Source organism: Schistocerca piceifrons, chromosome 1 (genome assembly GCF_021461385.2).
Source record: "Schistocerca piceifrons isolate TAMUIC-IGC-003096 chromosome 1, iqSchPice1.1, whole genome shotgun sequence".
Classification (NCBI taxonomy): Eukaryota; Metazoa; Arthropoda; class Insecta; order Orthoptera; family Acrididae; genus Schistocerca; species Schistocerca piceifrons.
Window position 1 is genome coordinate 800,505,536 of NC_060138.1, and position 17,090 is coordinate 800,522,625.

General features: G+C 41.2%; 1 protein-coding gene across 1 annotated transcript in view; it reads right to left on the minus strand.

Annotated features, from left to right (window-relative positions):
- Positions 1-17,090, minus strand: part of LOC124789652 (histone acetyltransferase type B catalytic subunit) — a 76,775-nt gene that overhangs the window by 19,646 nt on the left and 40,039 nt on the right. The window contains exon 4 of the mRNA XM_047257088.1: positions 13,305-13,428. Coding sequence (XP_047113044.1) covers positions 13,305-13,428 — 124 coding nt within the window. The remainder of the gene's footprint in view (positions 1-13,304; positions 13,429-17,090) is intronic.

Genomic DNA, 17,090 nt, shown 5'->3' on the forward strand with positions numbered 1-17,090 from the left:
CTGGGATCTCTACAGCAGTACCAGCAGAGCTTGGAAAAACAAATGAGTTACGAAATGATGTGTAATTCACGATACTGCCGCTAGGAAACTAGTAAGCAGCAATGGCTGGCAATGGAAGACTGACGACACAGCAACGATCGGCAATTGTGTTACTTTTTCATGAAACGAAAAGCCTTGTTGTGATGGTTGGTTGGTTGGTTGTTTTGGGGAAGGAGACCAGACAGCGAGGTCATCGGTCTCATCGGATTAGGGAAGGACGGGGAAGGAAGTCTGCCGTGCCCTTTGAAAGGAATCATCCTGGCATTTGCCCGGAGCGATTTAGGGAAATCACGGAAAACCTAAATCAGGATGGCCGGACGTGGGATTGAACCATCGTCCTCCCGAATGCGAGAAGCCTTGTCGTGACTCAGAGGCGTTTTCGACAACAGTTTAACACACGATGGGTCCCTTGCAAGGAGACCATCCACAGGTTATACGATAAATTTGCACAGGAAGGAACAGTATTGGAAGCAAAGCGACCTCAGCCTAAGCCTATTTGTTCGCCGGAGAACATTGAAGCAGTACGAGTTGCTGTACAGAGAAGTCCCGGGAAATCGTGTAGAAAGGCAGCAGTGCAACTGGAAATATCCAGACGCTCCATTCAACACATTCTTAAAAGTGACCTCCATATGTACCCATTCAAGATGACCTGTGCACAGAAGCTAACTGAAAAACACAAGCAGCAGAGACTACTGTTTGCTCAGTGGGCAGAGGATAGGGAAGAAACTCTCAACAACGTTTGGATTTCAGACGAGGCACATTTTCGTTTAGACCACGAGTTTCCAAACTGGGGGGCGCGCCCCCCTGGGGGGGGGCGTGATGATGTTGCAAGGGGGGCGCGGGTGGAGTTAGTGGTCTAAACCTAATATTTCTTTTTAATATCGATATTTCAATAAAAATGAATGTGCGGGTATTAATGATAGATTGTGGTGCTAAATACAATCATTTGGCATCCCACTTCCCACAATCCTATCTCAATAACCTATCCTAGAACATATAGCTTTTGAAGATCACATTTAGAATGTCACACACAGAAACTCTCAAAATTATGAAGGCGATATGCATTAATTCTAATATGTCAGATTTGTAAACAACTTACTTCTGACAATTGGAAAACAGAAAAGTCAGGTATTAACAATTCCGTACATTTGTACACATGAACTGAACGTAATCATGTTATAACTTTTAGCCATAGTAGGCTATGTTCATCAGTGTAATAATCACTTATACTGCGTAACTGCAAAAATGCCGTTTTATTACCCTGTCAACCCACGCATCCCCATGTGATGCGATTACAGTGACTTTAATAGACTGTATACGCTTTAAATGAACTGGCGGGTTCGTAATTTGGACGCCAGGGTTATACCCTTTGTCACCAGAAAAATGTGCACGACATGAATGCAAAACTAGTACAAGTGTTCGTTCTGAGCAGGGTACTTCACGCTATTCTGGAAACATTGTTGTGACTGCTAACAATGAAACATAACCCAGCTAGGTAGACAATGAAGTCCATCAGTGAGGCTTCTCTCTCTCTCTCTCTCTCTCTCTCTCTCTCTCTCTCTCTCTCTCTATCTCTCTCTATCTCTCTCTGCCTTTTTGAAATATGGCATAATTTCGTTTGAAATTAGTGTACGTTCTTTGCTGCGACGATGGCTTCTTTTGCCACGAGTACAGAGATAACTGCTTGGCACTGTGCACAGTTTCCAGTGATGTATGAGGTGTATCCATGACCTTACTTGATTACTGTGAAATTTGACAACCAATTCATTGATGTTATCTCAAAACTTATAATGTTTCATTTATAAGTAACGAAAGATAGGGGGCACGAAAACGATTTTCACATAAAACCCCAGGCTGCACTGCACAGAACAGCACCACAGAACAGGTAGCAAATTCTTAGGGTGCCTGTGGGCTGTTTCCGCCCTAATCCGGGAAAAGCCCGTTTCTAACCAGCAAGAGCCCTGCTCGGCCAACAGGTCGCAGACAGACAGTGCACTGACTACCCGCGCTGTGGCTGGGCTTCCCCGTTCTTCGCCCCATTCCTCACAGGCAGTCATCTGAGGTGCCAACAGACGACAGTAGCTTTCCTTTATTTCAGTTTGTTGCTTGCAGTTGTTGACACATCTGAAGTATTGGATTTTGCTGAAATCGCGTTGAATCTTTCACAGTTGTGCCTCAGTAAAATCAGTGTTAGTGCGACATTATACTGTTAACTTCTTGTTTTCTTTTTACTTCATCATGAGTGTCGTGAAAAAATTTAAATATAATGATGATCATATCAAATACGGTTTTGCTTCTACACAAAAAAATGGTGTTGACCAGCCGCAATGTGTTATTTGCTATGAGGTATTGAGCAATGATTACATGAGACCACCTCGTCGAACACGATTTGTGGGCAAAGCATGGTGCATTGAAAGAGAAGCTGAAGGTATTTTTTGCTGCAAAATGTGATAATTTGAAGCGAATAAAGTTGGACACTGCTGGATCCTTCGCTCAGACATCAGAAAAGGTACTGGAAGCCTCGTATGAGTTATTGCTACTTATTTCAAGGACCAAGAAAAGTCGTTATCGGAGACACACTAGTCAAATCCTGTTAGTTGAAAGCTGCTGATATTGTTCTTGGGTCAGAAAGTAAACAAAAACTTTCACAAATACCGCTTTCCGACAATACTGTGAAACGTCGGATTGATGATATGGCCGAAGACATACAAAATCAATTAGTTACGGCCATCAAACAATCACAGTTTTTCGCAATACAATTAGACGAGAGTACCGATGTTGCAAATTGTTGCCAACTGCTAGCTTTCGTTCCCTATATAGAAAATGAAGCAATTAAAGAAGAGTTGCTGTTTTCTACAGAGTTAAAGTCAACTTCAAAAGCAATTCATATAATGGCAGCAGTCTCTGAATCCTTTTGTAAAAATGAGTTATCACGGCAGAAACTGATAGGCGTATGCACAGACGGCGCCCTATCAATGCTTGGATGTCACTCAGGATTCGTGAAGATGGTCAGAGAAAAAAAACCCTGGTGTTACTGCTATCCACTGTGTAATACACCGTCAAGCATTGGCAGCTAAGACACTTCCAAAGGAACTCAATGATGTCTTGAAACAGTGCATCAAAATCGTGAATCATATTAAAAAGAGTGCATTAAATTCCAGGTTATTTACGGCTCTTTATGAAGACTTAAGAGCAGAGTATAAAACACTTATTTCATACAGAAGTACACTGGCTCTCAAAAGGAAATATGCTAGGAAGCTTATTTGAACTTCGAGACAAGTGATGCAGTTTTTGAAAAATAACAAACAAACTGAATTGTATATGGAATTTAGAAAGCACGGTGTTCATGTTGCATTGACTTATCTGTCAGATATTTTCAAATCTTTAAACACATTGAATTTGAAATTACAAGGTGGAGAGTCAAACATAATTTTTCCATCAGGATGCCATCAAAGCATTTACTGATAAGTTGCAACTATGGAAATGTAAAATTTTAGCCTGCAATTATTCCTGCTTTCCCAGATTGTTTGGAATCCTGGAAGCAGCCCGATTTCAAAACGATTTTAAGGATACTGATACTAAGAGTAAAATATCGAACCATTTGCAGCACCTCATTGATGAATTCGAACGATACTTCCGTAACAGTTGTGATGATAAAATTTATTATAGGTTAGCAACGGATCCATTTCACATTGACGTGAATGTGTTGCCAGACAGACTCCAAGAGGAAGTCTTAGACATTAAAAATGATTCTGCAGCGAAGTATGACTTTGAGGAGATGGATAAGCCTTTATTTTGAGTGAAATATCTCACTGTGTATCCCAGCACAGCAGAACAAGCACTGAAACTGTATTTACTTATTTGTGCGAAAGAGCATTTTCAGCGCTAGTGGCGATAAAAAATAAGCTTAATAGCAAACTCAGTATTGCCAATGATTTACGTTGCATAGTTTCTACTATTCAGCCAAGAATTCAAAATCTTGTAAAAAATATGCAAGCTCATCCTTCATATAGATTTATTTGTTTGTTTCTTGCCATATGTGTGTGGAAATAATATTTTTATAATACATATGTCACATTATAAGAGAACTTGTTATTTTCCTCCTAACTATCCTTACATGTAGGTAATACTGTAAAATTACAAAAAACTATTTTGAAGAAACAATATAAAATAATCATAGTGAATCTGATTTAAATATAAATACTGCGTGTGATCCTTATGGATTCTGATGTTACGTGTGCTATGTTATTTCAACTAATAGTAGTATTTCTTCTGGATGAAGACACAACGAAAGTTTATCCTAGATATGGCAAGCGAAGAGTAGTCCTAAAATCGTATACTGGAGAAGAAATGGTGTGCAGCAAGGGAATGTAATCAAGGTAAGGAAGTTGTTTTATTCATATTTTTTAAAGTTCTGTGTAGTCTGCAAAATTATTTCGTAAAACTTATTTTTTTTATTTTTTGTCTGGTTCTGGGAACTGGGCCTTTATCGCTGTTCGGTAACTGTCGTCGTTGACATAAATGCCAACCTATGCGCAATGACAATGCGGAGCGCTATAGGCGTACAAATCAGTAATGTTCGTTAACACCTTGACTGACTATTTTTGATAATGAGTGAAAGTAATAAGCTACACTCAACTTAAAATAATGGCCCGCATCCACTAATCTGCAAAGGTCGCAACTATTTTTCCTTGTTTACAAAGGACTTTGCTTTAGGAGTGGCTTATAATCACTAGACTAGACTGATGACGTAATAACTGTGACCTGATACATTAACAGCCCACCATGTTACATGACGTCACAATTACAAATTTTTCAATAGTTTCTTGATAATTAATAAAAATCTCTATATTTTTTTTGGGAGGGGGGGGGGGCGGCACGGAAGTTTTCTTTTCGGCAGAAGGGGGGCGTGACAAACAAAATGTACGCTTTTGGGCCACTGAAAACCCACAAGTGCTTCATGAACGACAACATTATGCTCCGAGGATTACAGCGCAGGCAGCAATTTCCAGTCACGGACTTATTGGATCCTTTTTCTTTGAAGAAACTGAACAGCGAGCATTATTTGAGCATGCTTCGCAATAGCTTCATTCCACAGCTTCTTGCTACTGCCTTGCCCTTCAACATGCAGTGGTTCATGCAAGATGGAACAAGGCCACATACTGCAAAACACTGTGTTGGAGTTTTTACACTAGCATTTCAACATGCGGATCATTTCACTCTGGTTTCCAGGTCGCTTCAATGACGGACAAAATTGGCCCCCCAATAGTCCAGACCTCAATCCACGTGATTTAATGGCGCTCAAAGACTTAGTCTTCAAGCTTGCAGTGAAATTACAGAAGACGTGCCGTAATGTAATCACTAACTTCAGTGTTCGTTAGAAGGAAGTTAGGAAACGAAATGGTGGACATATTGAGCATGTGCTGAGTTAGAACAAATCTCCATGGACGGCTCTTCATTGTAGTATATGTTCCTTTCAGATTGTATTGACAATAAAGTTTATATACAAAAACAAAATGGTAACACATTTCATGCACCACCCTGTAGGTGGTCCAGCTGCCTCTTGGCCACTGTTCAGCAGCGGCCATTCATGTGTACAGACAGCTTGTTGGTGGTCATACCCACTTAGAATGTCCTACAGTGTTTGTGGTTAAGTTGATAGATTGCATGGCTGTTTTCACAGGTGGGCCTGCCTTTGTCAGGGTAAGAGGTGGCTGAGACAGGCCTGGAGTAGGTAGTAGTTGCAGGATGTATGAGACATGTTCCATCTAGGTATTTTACAAGTACATGAGCCATGGATCACAGGATTAGGAGCAGGGGTTGAAAAGGGGTAGACAGTGATACTGTTTAGTTGGGTGGGCAGCGATATACTACTGTGGGTAGGGTGGAGGAGGATATTTTTCATTTCAGTGCACAATGAGAGCTAGCCTAATGCCTGGTGGAGAACATGATTCACTTACTTCTGTCCTTGGTGATACTGAATCACGAAGGAGGAAGGAGGGGGTTTGGTGCCACTTTATTGTGTATTGCTGATCAGTGGGTATGTGAGAAATGGTAGGTGACTGTGGAGACAAGGCAAGGGAAATCTGTCTCGATGTATGTGGAGAAGTTAATTTTGATCCATGAAGGACTCAGTGAAACCCTTGGCATATTTGGACAGGGACTTTTTGTCACTGCAGATACAACAAGGGCAGCTAGGCAGTTTGGAAGGGACTACATGATGTGGAATGTGTAGCAGCAGTCAAAATGGTGAGTTCAATGTGAACAAGAGTGCTGACCGAGTCATCTTTGAGGTAGATGTTGAAATTGAGGGTGATGAGGACCACCAGGTGAAGCAAATAGAGGAGAAGGCATTGGGCTTTTGGGGAAATGTGGATAGGACATCCTCACCCTTGATCCAGATATGAATGATCTGTGCGAGAGGTTTGGGATTCTACATGGCTAGGAAGGTCTCCTCTACATGGCCCAAGAATATGTTGGTGTAGGATGGTGCCAGTGGGTGCCTGTGCCTGTGCCTGTACTGAGGAGTTGTTCGCAAGTGATTCCTTCAAGGGAGACATAATTTTGTGTGATATAGTTGGTCATGGGTGGTGGTCAGGAAGAAGGTTGTAGGTTTGAAATCAATCGGTCACCTGGAAAGGTACTGTTCAATGACAGCAAGGCCATGGGTATTGGGAATGTTGCTGTAGAGGGAGGTGGCACTGACTCTACCGAGCATGGTACAGGGTAGTAAACAAACAGGAACTGTGAGCCAGAAGAGGAAATGGTTAGTGTTGCACACAGTACTTCTTACAATGGGGTGTCCTGTGTGTTGGGTTTATGCAGCTTAGAAAGCATACGGATGGTATGAATGCAGTGAGCAGCAACGTTGAGGAGGGCGATACGTAGCCGAGCAGAGATTCTGGATTTCATGAGGGGCTGGATTTGGGGAATGTGGTCACAGTGGCAGGGCTTGTAAGTGGACATGTCAGAGATGGCAGAGCCCATCACCCAGGTAATCTCTAAGCTTCATAGCACCAGTGGTGGATCCTTTGTCAGCAGATAAAAGTGTCATGTGGGACTAGGTTTCAGGAAATGGATTGCAGTTCTTTCTGTAAATGTGAGAGGATTTCCATGTTGACGGAGATAGGGACTGATGGTAAGGCAGTCTAGATACAGAAATACTGGAAAAAATGTCAAGGAATCATTTTGTGTATGTGTATGTGTGTGGGGGGGGGGGGGGGGGGGGGGAGTAGAAGATTACTGTTAGATAAGAGGTGTAAATTGAGGGGGACAGGGTTCATAATTGGTTTTAGATTCATTCTGATTGGCAAGGAAGGTGGTGAAAAAGTGTTTACACTGTAGGGAAAGGGAGAAGCAGAGTTCCGTAACAATTCCAGCTCGACTGAATTTGGGAATGAGGCACAAGGCGAGGTCTTTGGAAATGACTGAAGCTTTTGTAGGAAGGTTCGTAACTGTGTTGTAGATCTGTTTAAGCTATAGGTCCTGTAGAGTGGAGGGAGGAAATTCCTAATGGCGTGGTCCCCCACTCATAACTTAGTGGCATCCAGGACTGAAGAAAATGAATCACATTCTCCAATGATGTTTTAAATTATGTCTCATTGTGCTGTGAAATGATAAATATCCTCCCCACCCCTCCCAAAGTGTTATTCCACCACACATCCATCCTGTACAATATCCTTGTCCGTCCCTATTCTACCCCTGCTCCTAACCCTTTGCCCCACTGCTCAAACCCATGTGAAAGACCTAGATCCAACATCTGCCTCATACATCCTCCCACTAACATCTACCCTAGATACAGATATCGACTATCCTGTTAAAGGCAAGGCTACCTGTGAAAGCAGCTATTTGGTCTACCAACTGAACTGCAAACACTATGGAGCATTCTATGCCAAACCGTGGCCTACACAGCCAGACCACCCAGTCGCAGAGCGTGTCAAATGACAATGATTGCTTTACAGCCTGTACATTCTGTATTTTTCCCACCAACATCAGCTTTTCTGAATTACACAGGTGGGAACTGTCCCTGCAACATATCCTTCATTCACATAACCACCCTGGACTCAATCTAGACTAGTCCCTGTTCCCACCAACCGGTATGACCTTCCCTACTCTCTCTCCAGGCACACAAGTACCTTCTGTCCTCCCAGCACACTTGCAAAGTTCTTTTCTCTACTGACACCCCTCCCCCCCCATGCCCCCGTACACTCCCCACAGGCAGCACTGCATAATTTTTCCCTGCCCCTACCCTGCTCTGTCTCCCCATACCCATAACTATTGTACCCCCACTATCCATCTCAGCCAAGATCACAACTCGCCACAGTCACGCCACAGTGGCCAGAGACAACAGTGGTCAAATGTGTGTTAATTGTGCATGTATGAATGTGTTTTTATAAATCTGAAAGACTCTGTTTATTAATTTAGTCTTCTTTTAAATGTGCCTGTCTGCCACTCTTTGCCTCCTCTATATGGTGAGAATCTAATCGAATTCATATCACTGTTACTCCACCCCAGATTTCCCACATACTTGGAATGTTCCCTAATTGTGTTCCAAAAGGTAGTGACTGAATGCTGCCACAATTGTCACTCTATGCACTGTCACTTGTCCAGTAGCAGCTCCATATGCCTTTACAATTGTTGGCGAAAAAAGAAAAACCAATATTCCAATATTTTCATTTTTGTTACAAACAGTATGGCACACTGGCAGCAACTGACACTATTTAACTTACAGAACTACACAAATGTGTAAAGTAACAAAATATTATTGAACAATAGTACTTCAACAAAAAGTAAAGAAACTGATCAAATTACAAACTATTTACTTACTAGCGAACTTTAATATGCAACTGAATTTTGATCTCTGGAAGTGTTCTTTCTTGCTGACAAGTCTAATTGTGGCAAACTCTGCCTCAAAACACAAAAATTTGAAATTACTCAATATATTCTATTTTACAGCAAATTGTATGCAGATGAGCTACTTTATCAGAGCTGGTTTGAAATAGCTTTATTTTCTGCATATAAATATCAAATATGTAACTAGTTACTGGTACTGTACATCACCTGGTGAAGCACAATTTGGAAAGATAATGGGCATAAGAAGATATTTGCAAAATAAAGTGTATGAAAGCCACAACATAACACGCTAAGTGATCTGGTGCCATGTTAACTGTGGGCAGTGGAATGGTCTATTTAAGATACACACCATGTAATGCACCACAATACTCAGCTGTGGGATCTAGCAGTTAATAGCAAAGAAACGCATACTTTTGTTTGTTAGCAAAAGCTCAAAAGATAATATAATGTGGGCACTAAATGTTGCAAATTAGGTCGTGGATGTTTCGAACTGTGGTTGCATCGAATACTGCTAGAAGTTGCACCTAAACTATGTTGTTAACAATACTCTGCTGACCTCAACAAGCAATTGCGTGGTGGCCATCCCTGAATGCTTTGTGTTATGCATTGCTCATTGTTTTGTTTTCTTACTTTGAAATAAGTGAAGTGAATAATCCTAGTCCATCACAGATTTCAATTATGACCCTTACAACACCAGAAGATATTGGCGATCCCTGTGACGAAATGTCAGTTCTGCTGTAGGCTGCTGCCCAGCAAAATGGAGGCGGGGTCTGTCTCCCCACACTGTTCCTCTCCCCTCTGGCAGTCAGAATTCTAGTTTGTTTCCGTTCACAGCCCTCTGCCACTGTACCCTAGAGTGCCCGCATTCTGCACTATAGCAATTGGAATACAAAACCTGTAACTTTTTGGAGTGTGCCAAAATTCTTCCCATAACATTAGAATGGAGTAGCCACACATTCAGTTCTTCTTCTGCATTCAGTGTCTTGACAGTCATACCTGTAGCATTGTCAAGCATGTGTCATACAGCTATGAATGCACATGAAAGGTCAAAATTAGTAGTCTGCATATTTTGTAATCTGAAATTGGACAGGAAAAAACAGACAATGTCCAGAAAAGTATATCAGAGATGCAGTCAGTTCACTGGCAGGAAAACGCTGCTGCTGATCAACAGAACAATCTTTTTGAAAGCTTAAGTACAGTCAAACGAAGAAAAAGGCTATTTCTGAATACAAGGATACTGACATTTTTGCAAAAGTAAACATTCCATTCAAAAAGTTTCTAACCAGCACACTTTTTTAACAGTCAACTTCAAAGAACTAATGCTTGCTTTGCCTTCGTGTAGTGTGACAACCTTTTAAATTTGTGCCTCTAATCATTTGCCAACAAAGAAAATAGATATGAATTTCGACAAAAATATATGTGAACTTCACAAAAAATAGACGCGAATTTTGCCAAAAATAGGTGCTATATTTTCCAGTCCCCTACTAATTGTTTATCAGTTCAGATGGTCAGGCACAAATTAAGACTGATGTTGCAAATCTATGCCCTTACCAAACCTAAGATAAGAGATACCTTCATCCTTTTCATTTTTCACAGCATTCTCAGGTGACTCATTACAGATTTATTCAGACATAAGTTCTGCAGATGTTTCTTTATAGGACTAGACTATCTCCATTGAATTCATTACAGCTTGTTCATTGTTCTAAATAATGGTTGCACCCCTGACATACTGTCGATCTATGTACTAAATTCACTAGTAACGAAATGTTAACCACATACTAAACCCATCAGGTCCCTACTTTTAAGTACATTTAATGTACTTACAAAAATTAATAAGATCTTACTACACTACAAGTTTCAGTGGCCAGACTTGGGCTGCTAACAATATTAAAATGCAAAATAATTCTACTGACATTTATACTGGGTAACATTTAGCATATAGAGAAATTACTGTAATTCATTGGACTGATTATCGCTGCATCCTCACTCTCATCTCATTCAAATAAGATGGGTTGCGTGACAAAATATATGAAATGTAAAGTAGTTTCACCATGCGCACACAAATTCTTTCCGCAAATTCTTAACAAAAGGTCTTATTCCCAGGAAACAGCAATTTCAGGAGATTTTTTTATAGGAACAATTTAAATAAATCACTAGTGAAACAATGAAGTGTAAGTAAGTGTGTGTGTGTGTGTGTGTGTGTGTGTGTGTGTGTGTGTGTGTGTGTGTGTGTGTGAAGGGGGTTTACTTCAAACACAGATTATTGTTCTGTAACATTTTCGGTTTTTCACACATTTGTTATGTTGAATATTGTGTTTCCACCACCATTTGCAACTGAATGAAACAATAAGCAATAGTTGAGTAGGAAAAGAATAAACTTTGGTCCATTCTTTCTGAAATGACTGATTATGTTTCTTTTTGGCTCTTTACCAACAGAAGGCATCCCACAGTCTGTCCAAGTGCTGACTCACAGGTAAATTCAGAAGTACTTTGTCGGTACGTTATAGATGCAGAATGACACGTAGCTTTTTAATATACATACTGATATTAGTGTAGTTTACATTGTATTCCTCTCACACAATTACAACAGATCCAGTTTTCAATAAGTCTGCTTCACATTCCAAATTTTGCACTTTCTTTAAGAATAGAACCTGGCCAGTGTGGCATCATGGTAAAGTTTACACTCGAGAAACGAGGAGGAAAGGCAGTAAAAGCTTAGCCTCTGGTGTCCCTAGTAGTGTAGCACTGCCACACACTGCATATCCATATGGCAATGCCCTGCCTAACAATAATTAAATGTAAAATGGTGCTTTTCTTTGAAAATATTTCTCACACACTACGACTTTGCCAGCAGTTACTAAAACAATGTTTATGAAGCCACATTTTGTCTACAACCAACGGCCATTTACATTCTTGTGCCTCAATTTTCATAAAAATTTGACATCGTTTGCCTTTTTTGAAATTATATTGTCTTGTTCATGTATGACTTATTTATTCTGGTAGATTTGAAAACAAATTTCATAGAGAAAACAATTCTTCTAACAAGTGGAGGATGCAGCCTGGATGGGGAGTGGAGAAAGAATGATAACTTATGAAAGTGTGAGCTGTCTCTCATTCACATTGGTGGGACACCACACAGGAGCTGCTTCCTACGTAACTGGATGATAATTTACCTACCATCCATTAAAACAGTTCTCACATTAGGAACTTTCAATTAAAGCTACTTTTTTGTTAGGCTCTGATCATGGTTCACTTTGAGATTTTTCTATCTCAAGCTACTGTCTGTCTTCTTGTGATGCACACGTTTGGTTATTTTGGCACCATGTATTTAACAACAATCTTTGTCCCTAACCTTTTCAGGACTGCATATTGACCTTAGGGAACTGCTACCTTTATTTATAAGATGTCAGTATCTATTTGCAGCACAATGATTTTTTCAACCTTGGCCTCCCAAAGTTTTAGATTTTATACAGGGTGTCCCTGGAGGAACGGCTAATATTCGGGATATGACAGGAATGACCACTAGAAGCAGAAATGTCTAGTAAACGTCGGCTCTAAAGTGTATACCTTCAATACTACGAAACAAATCTTTTCTACTTCAAATCCTTTGCTTCCTGCATTTTGGAGTATGGATCAAAACAAGACAAAATTATGTAGTAAACATGAACTCTAAAATGCATATCTTAAGCGCAACGAGTGCTTGTTCATTACAAAATATGTGTTTCACATCATTAAAGATAAAAAAGTGACGACAGCTCTTAAGCTATGCATTTTAGGGCCCATGTTTACTAGACTTTTTCCTTCGAATGATTGTTTCATTCCTAGCATAGCTCTGAATACTGACCATTCCTCTTGGGACACTGTATAATTCCATTACATCTCAAATACCAATGGCAATGGTCAGCAGTTTAAGTGTGTATTATACCTCATTTTCTGCAAAAATAATTTGATGATAGCCATGACATTTAATGACATGTAATTAGACAAATGATTATCACATAATAAAACATATAAGGTGATCAGCAAAATGAGATCTATAATATTTTTAATTTGACTTTTTTATTCTGTAAAAATTTGCTTCAAATTCTATCATTATCAAAACATTGTGTACGGTGCTTACACCAATGTCACATTTCCTCACTCAAAATATTATAGAATTTCAAATGTCAACAGTTTTTTTCTCTCAATTCAACAACTGAAAGAAAGCTGAGGTGACTGATCACAACACCAGATGCTAATCAAGATACTTATTACTTTGATTCTTTGCATGTTTAAAGCCATTAGAGAGAGAGAGAGAGAGAGAGAGAGAGAGAGAGAGGAGGAGGGAGGAGGAGGAGGGGGGGGGGCGAGAGGTCCTGGCAATATGGAAAGAATTTTAAGTATAACTTGCAATAACACATAATGTAACTTACACAAATTCCGTCACTCCTGCCTGGGTCAATCTTCTCCTTGTAAGTCATTCCCAAGTATGTTGTCAATTTTGAAGCTGTGTAATAAAGCTTTACTTTGAGATCTCTATATCCAAATATTGATTCACTATATGAAGGAAAAAACAAGTGTTAGTACCCGTCTGATTACTGCACTAGGTAACAAAGCATCATACAAACTTAAACATAAATCACAACAGGAAGCAAAACATATGAAACCAGTATAGCTTAGCCACCCATGATGATCACATCTACAGTGAGTAGTAATCCCTGACGATGATCTATGATTTATGATGGAGGGTACTGAACAGTTAGGTCATAAGCACCCTGGTAATAACAATACACCGAAGGTGATTGTGAAACTCTATGAAAGGAGAGCAATAAACTGGATAACTACGTTTCATCCCACCACAGGAATTGTAAAGCAATCCCAAGAAGGTGAGCTTCAGAGAAAAGGCCAGAATAAAATCCCAGTGAGACACAGTGGAATAACTAAAAATCATGGATAAAATACCTGTAAAGATGATGTTAAAAAAGGACAGATAACTGTGGCTGGATGGCGACCTAGAAATAGTGAGAGACCCAGTATTTTGAGGAGAATTCCGGACACCACACAAAATCTTAAGACACGAACAACACTGGTCTCGTTATCAGTTAAAAGAGGGAAGATCCTGTGGGAGACCCAGTTCAACCTTCAGGTCCTCATATATAACACACTCAGTTAAAATATGTCATACTGACAGCTGTGTCCCACATCTCTGACATACTGGGGGCTCCTCCCGATGTAAGAGGAAGCCATGTACAAATGGACAGTGTCCCACTAATCTGAGTAAGGGCTACTTCTTCACACCGCCGCAAGCAGAAAGTGGTGATCCAGGGTCGCACTGAAGCCTTAATGGAATGTAGTTTATTGTTCCTCACTTCCAGCCACCGAGACTCTGACCAACATATGGCCTTCCTGATCACAAATGAAGTGACAGTTCACAGAGGTACTGAACAGTGAGCAGGAGGGGGAAGTGAGCAAGCCTTTTTAGCAGCAGCAGCAGCAGCAAGTTCATTTCCCTGGATGCCCATGTGCCCCCGAACCCAGCAAAAGAGGATTTCCTTGTTTGGCCTTTGCAAGAGGAGGAGAGCATCCTACACCTGTTGCACCATCAGATATGCTTGGTACATCTGTCCAACACCAAGAAGGGCACTTTGAGAATCGGAGCAGATAAATTTTTTGTCACAATGCCCCGTCTCATCTGCTCCATTGCTCTCAGGGTAGCAAACAGTTCCACATAATAAACTGAAGACTGCTCTGGGAGCCCTATCCTGAGGACAATGTCAGGGAACCCCACAGAACAACCGAAAACAGGCGTTGAGAGGCAATATGCTTTGGGAGTTGCCTTCGGGCTGGGCACTGTGAAAGCATTACTGGTCTCTTCCACCATAGCTGCCTAGATCGATATGTCTTTCACTTTGCTTTGGCACATGCAGGTGCAAGTACAGCTGCTATTGGTGGATAATGGCACGCTGGATGTTGTCAGAGTCAAAGTGTCAACCTTAGTCACAGGTTTCTGCACCAAGGAAGCATAAGAAGTGACAAAGACAGGGGGTTTCATTGCCTGATAGTCCTTTTTGGCTTCTGCATAGGGGATCTGCTTGGTCACTTTGATTTCCCGAATTTTGCGTTCCTCTGCAAAAACAGGACAGGCTCGGCTCCAGACTGGGTGGCTCCCAGAGCAGTTAATGCAAACTGATGGAGATGGACAGTCAGTCCCAGCTTAATGGGCTGCCTTTCCACACTTCCCACAAGTTGCTTTGCCTCTGCAACTCAGCGTTGTATGGCCAAAATGCTGGCATTTGAAGCCTTGCATAGGGTTAGGTGCATAGGGTCTAACCCTAAGTCTGAGGAAACCTATCATGTTCAGGTAGCATCAGAGAATTGAATGTCACAATAAAGGTGGCAGTCTTCTCAATCTCTCCATCATTCTTGCATGTCCTTTGTTCCACATCTATTATCCCCTGTGGTGCCCATTCTTGGTTGAGTTCAGAAACGTCTATGCCCATAATATCATGGCAGGTTAACACACCTTTGTTGGACTTAAGGGAGTTATGCAACTCAACAATGATGTCGTACTCACCCAATGTCTGTGACTTCTTAAGTGGTTCCACCTGCTTTGCCTGTTTAGTCTCAACAAGCAAAGAACCATTTCGCAACCGTTTCATAGGCTTTAGGGCGATAGCAAACCCTTCTGAGCCTTTACGGCTATGGAAGGGGGACACTTTTTCAAATGTCCCCTCCTTCCTTTTGATCACTACAAAGATATTATGATTCGTGACTTCTTGTGTCCCATTACTGCCAAGTTGATTATCAGGACTACTCTCTGTCATTCTTTTTGATGTAGTGGTGAGAGTACTCCCAGGCAATACACCCTTCCCGCTGGGAGGGGAAGAAGATTTCGAGGGTTCCCATCTCGGTCCCACAAGCAGCTAGGGAAATAAGGGTCCACTCAGACAGAGCCCCGCATGCCTGCGCAGGCTTATACAACTGAGGTGCATCAGGTTCCCCAAAGGTTGCCTGCTAATGACTGTTCCACCTCAACAGCCATGCATCTCATCAGCACACAGCAAATGTTGAGACTGAGGTTTTTTTTATAGAGGTTTATTCCATCCTCACAATCCAGGCGGTCAAGCCAAGACCCTTGTTCCCTGTGACACACAACATTCCACCGCTGCGTGGCACAGTGGTCACTGAAGCATGCCCAGAGCTTACAGTGGTAGAGGACTGACAGTGCTTACCAGTCCCAGTTCAGGAAACCCAGGATCATCAAGCCTGTACGCAGCAAACAAATGCCGACACCCTTAGGGCGGGAAGCAGTCCCTCTCCAGGTATGGCAAAGGTATCGTAGAGTCCTTCACAGACCAAAGTTACATTCTTGTCCAGAAACAGATCTCTTTTAGTTCATTTTCCCAATCACTGGCCACCCCCCACATACCTGCTGACCAAGCTACAAAGGAGTACACCTTCCCCCCCCCCCCCCCCCCCCCAAACTTGATATCACCCAAGGACTGAGCATTCTCCAACAGGTTTCAGTTACCTTGTTGTGCACTGAAATTATAAATATTCTCTCCACTATATTCTCCATTCTTCCCACAGCAGTACACCACTGACCACCAAAACTATGGTATATCCTTATCTGTCCCTATTCCAACCTGCTCCCAACCACTTGTTCCACGGCTCATACCCTTGCAACAGACCTACGTGCACGACAAGTCCCATGTATATTCCCACTACCACCTACTCCAGTATGTCATAGGAAAGTGGAAACGCTCCCTGCAATGTATCCTTCATTTTTGTAACCTCCTGGCCTCAACCTACCTTCTCTCCACAGCCATGATTACAGTCACAAATAAACAGTCAATCTTAGGCTCCTTCTGCACATCTGGTGTGGTGCACGAACTGACTGACAGATCACACTAGTATAAAGATCGTTATTGTGCATACTTTAAACTTGATTATGAATTATTTAATTAATTATTCTCCATAAAAATGTTGCATTTGCTGCAAGCAATCAAGATTTCTGATGGTGGTAAGTGAAAAATACTTTTTAAATAAGAGTAAGACAATTTACGTATCACAAGGGGTGTTCAAAAAGTTTTGCACAGTCGTCTTATTTTTTTTTTATTTTTTACAGGAGGAGAATGAAATTTTTTGAGAACATACTTTGAACATTTAGCTATAAGTTGGTGTAGGTGAGCCATAATGGACTGTGAAGTGTATGTCAG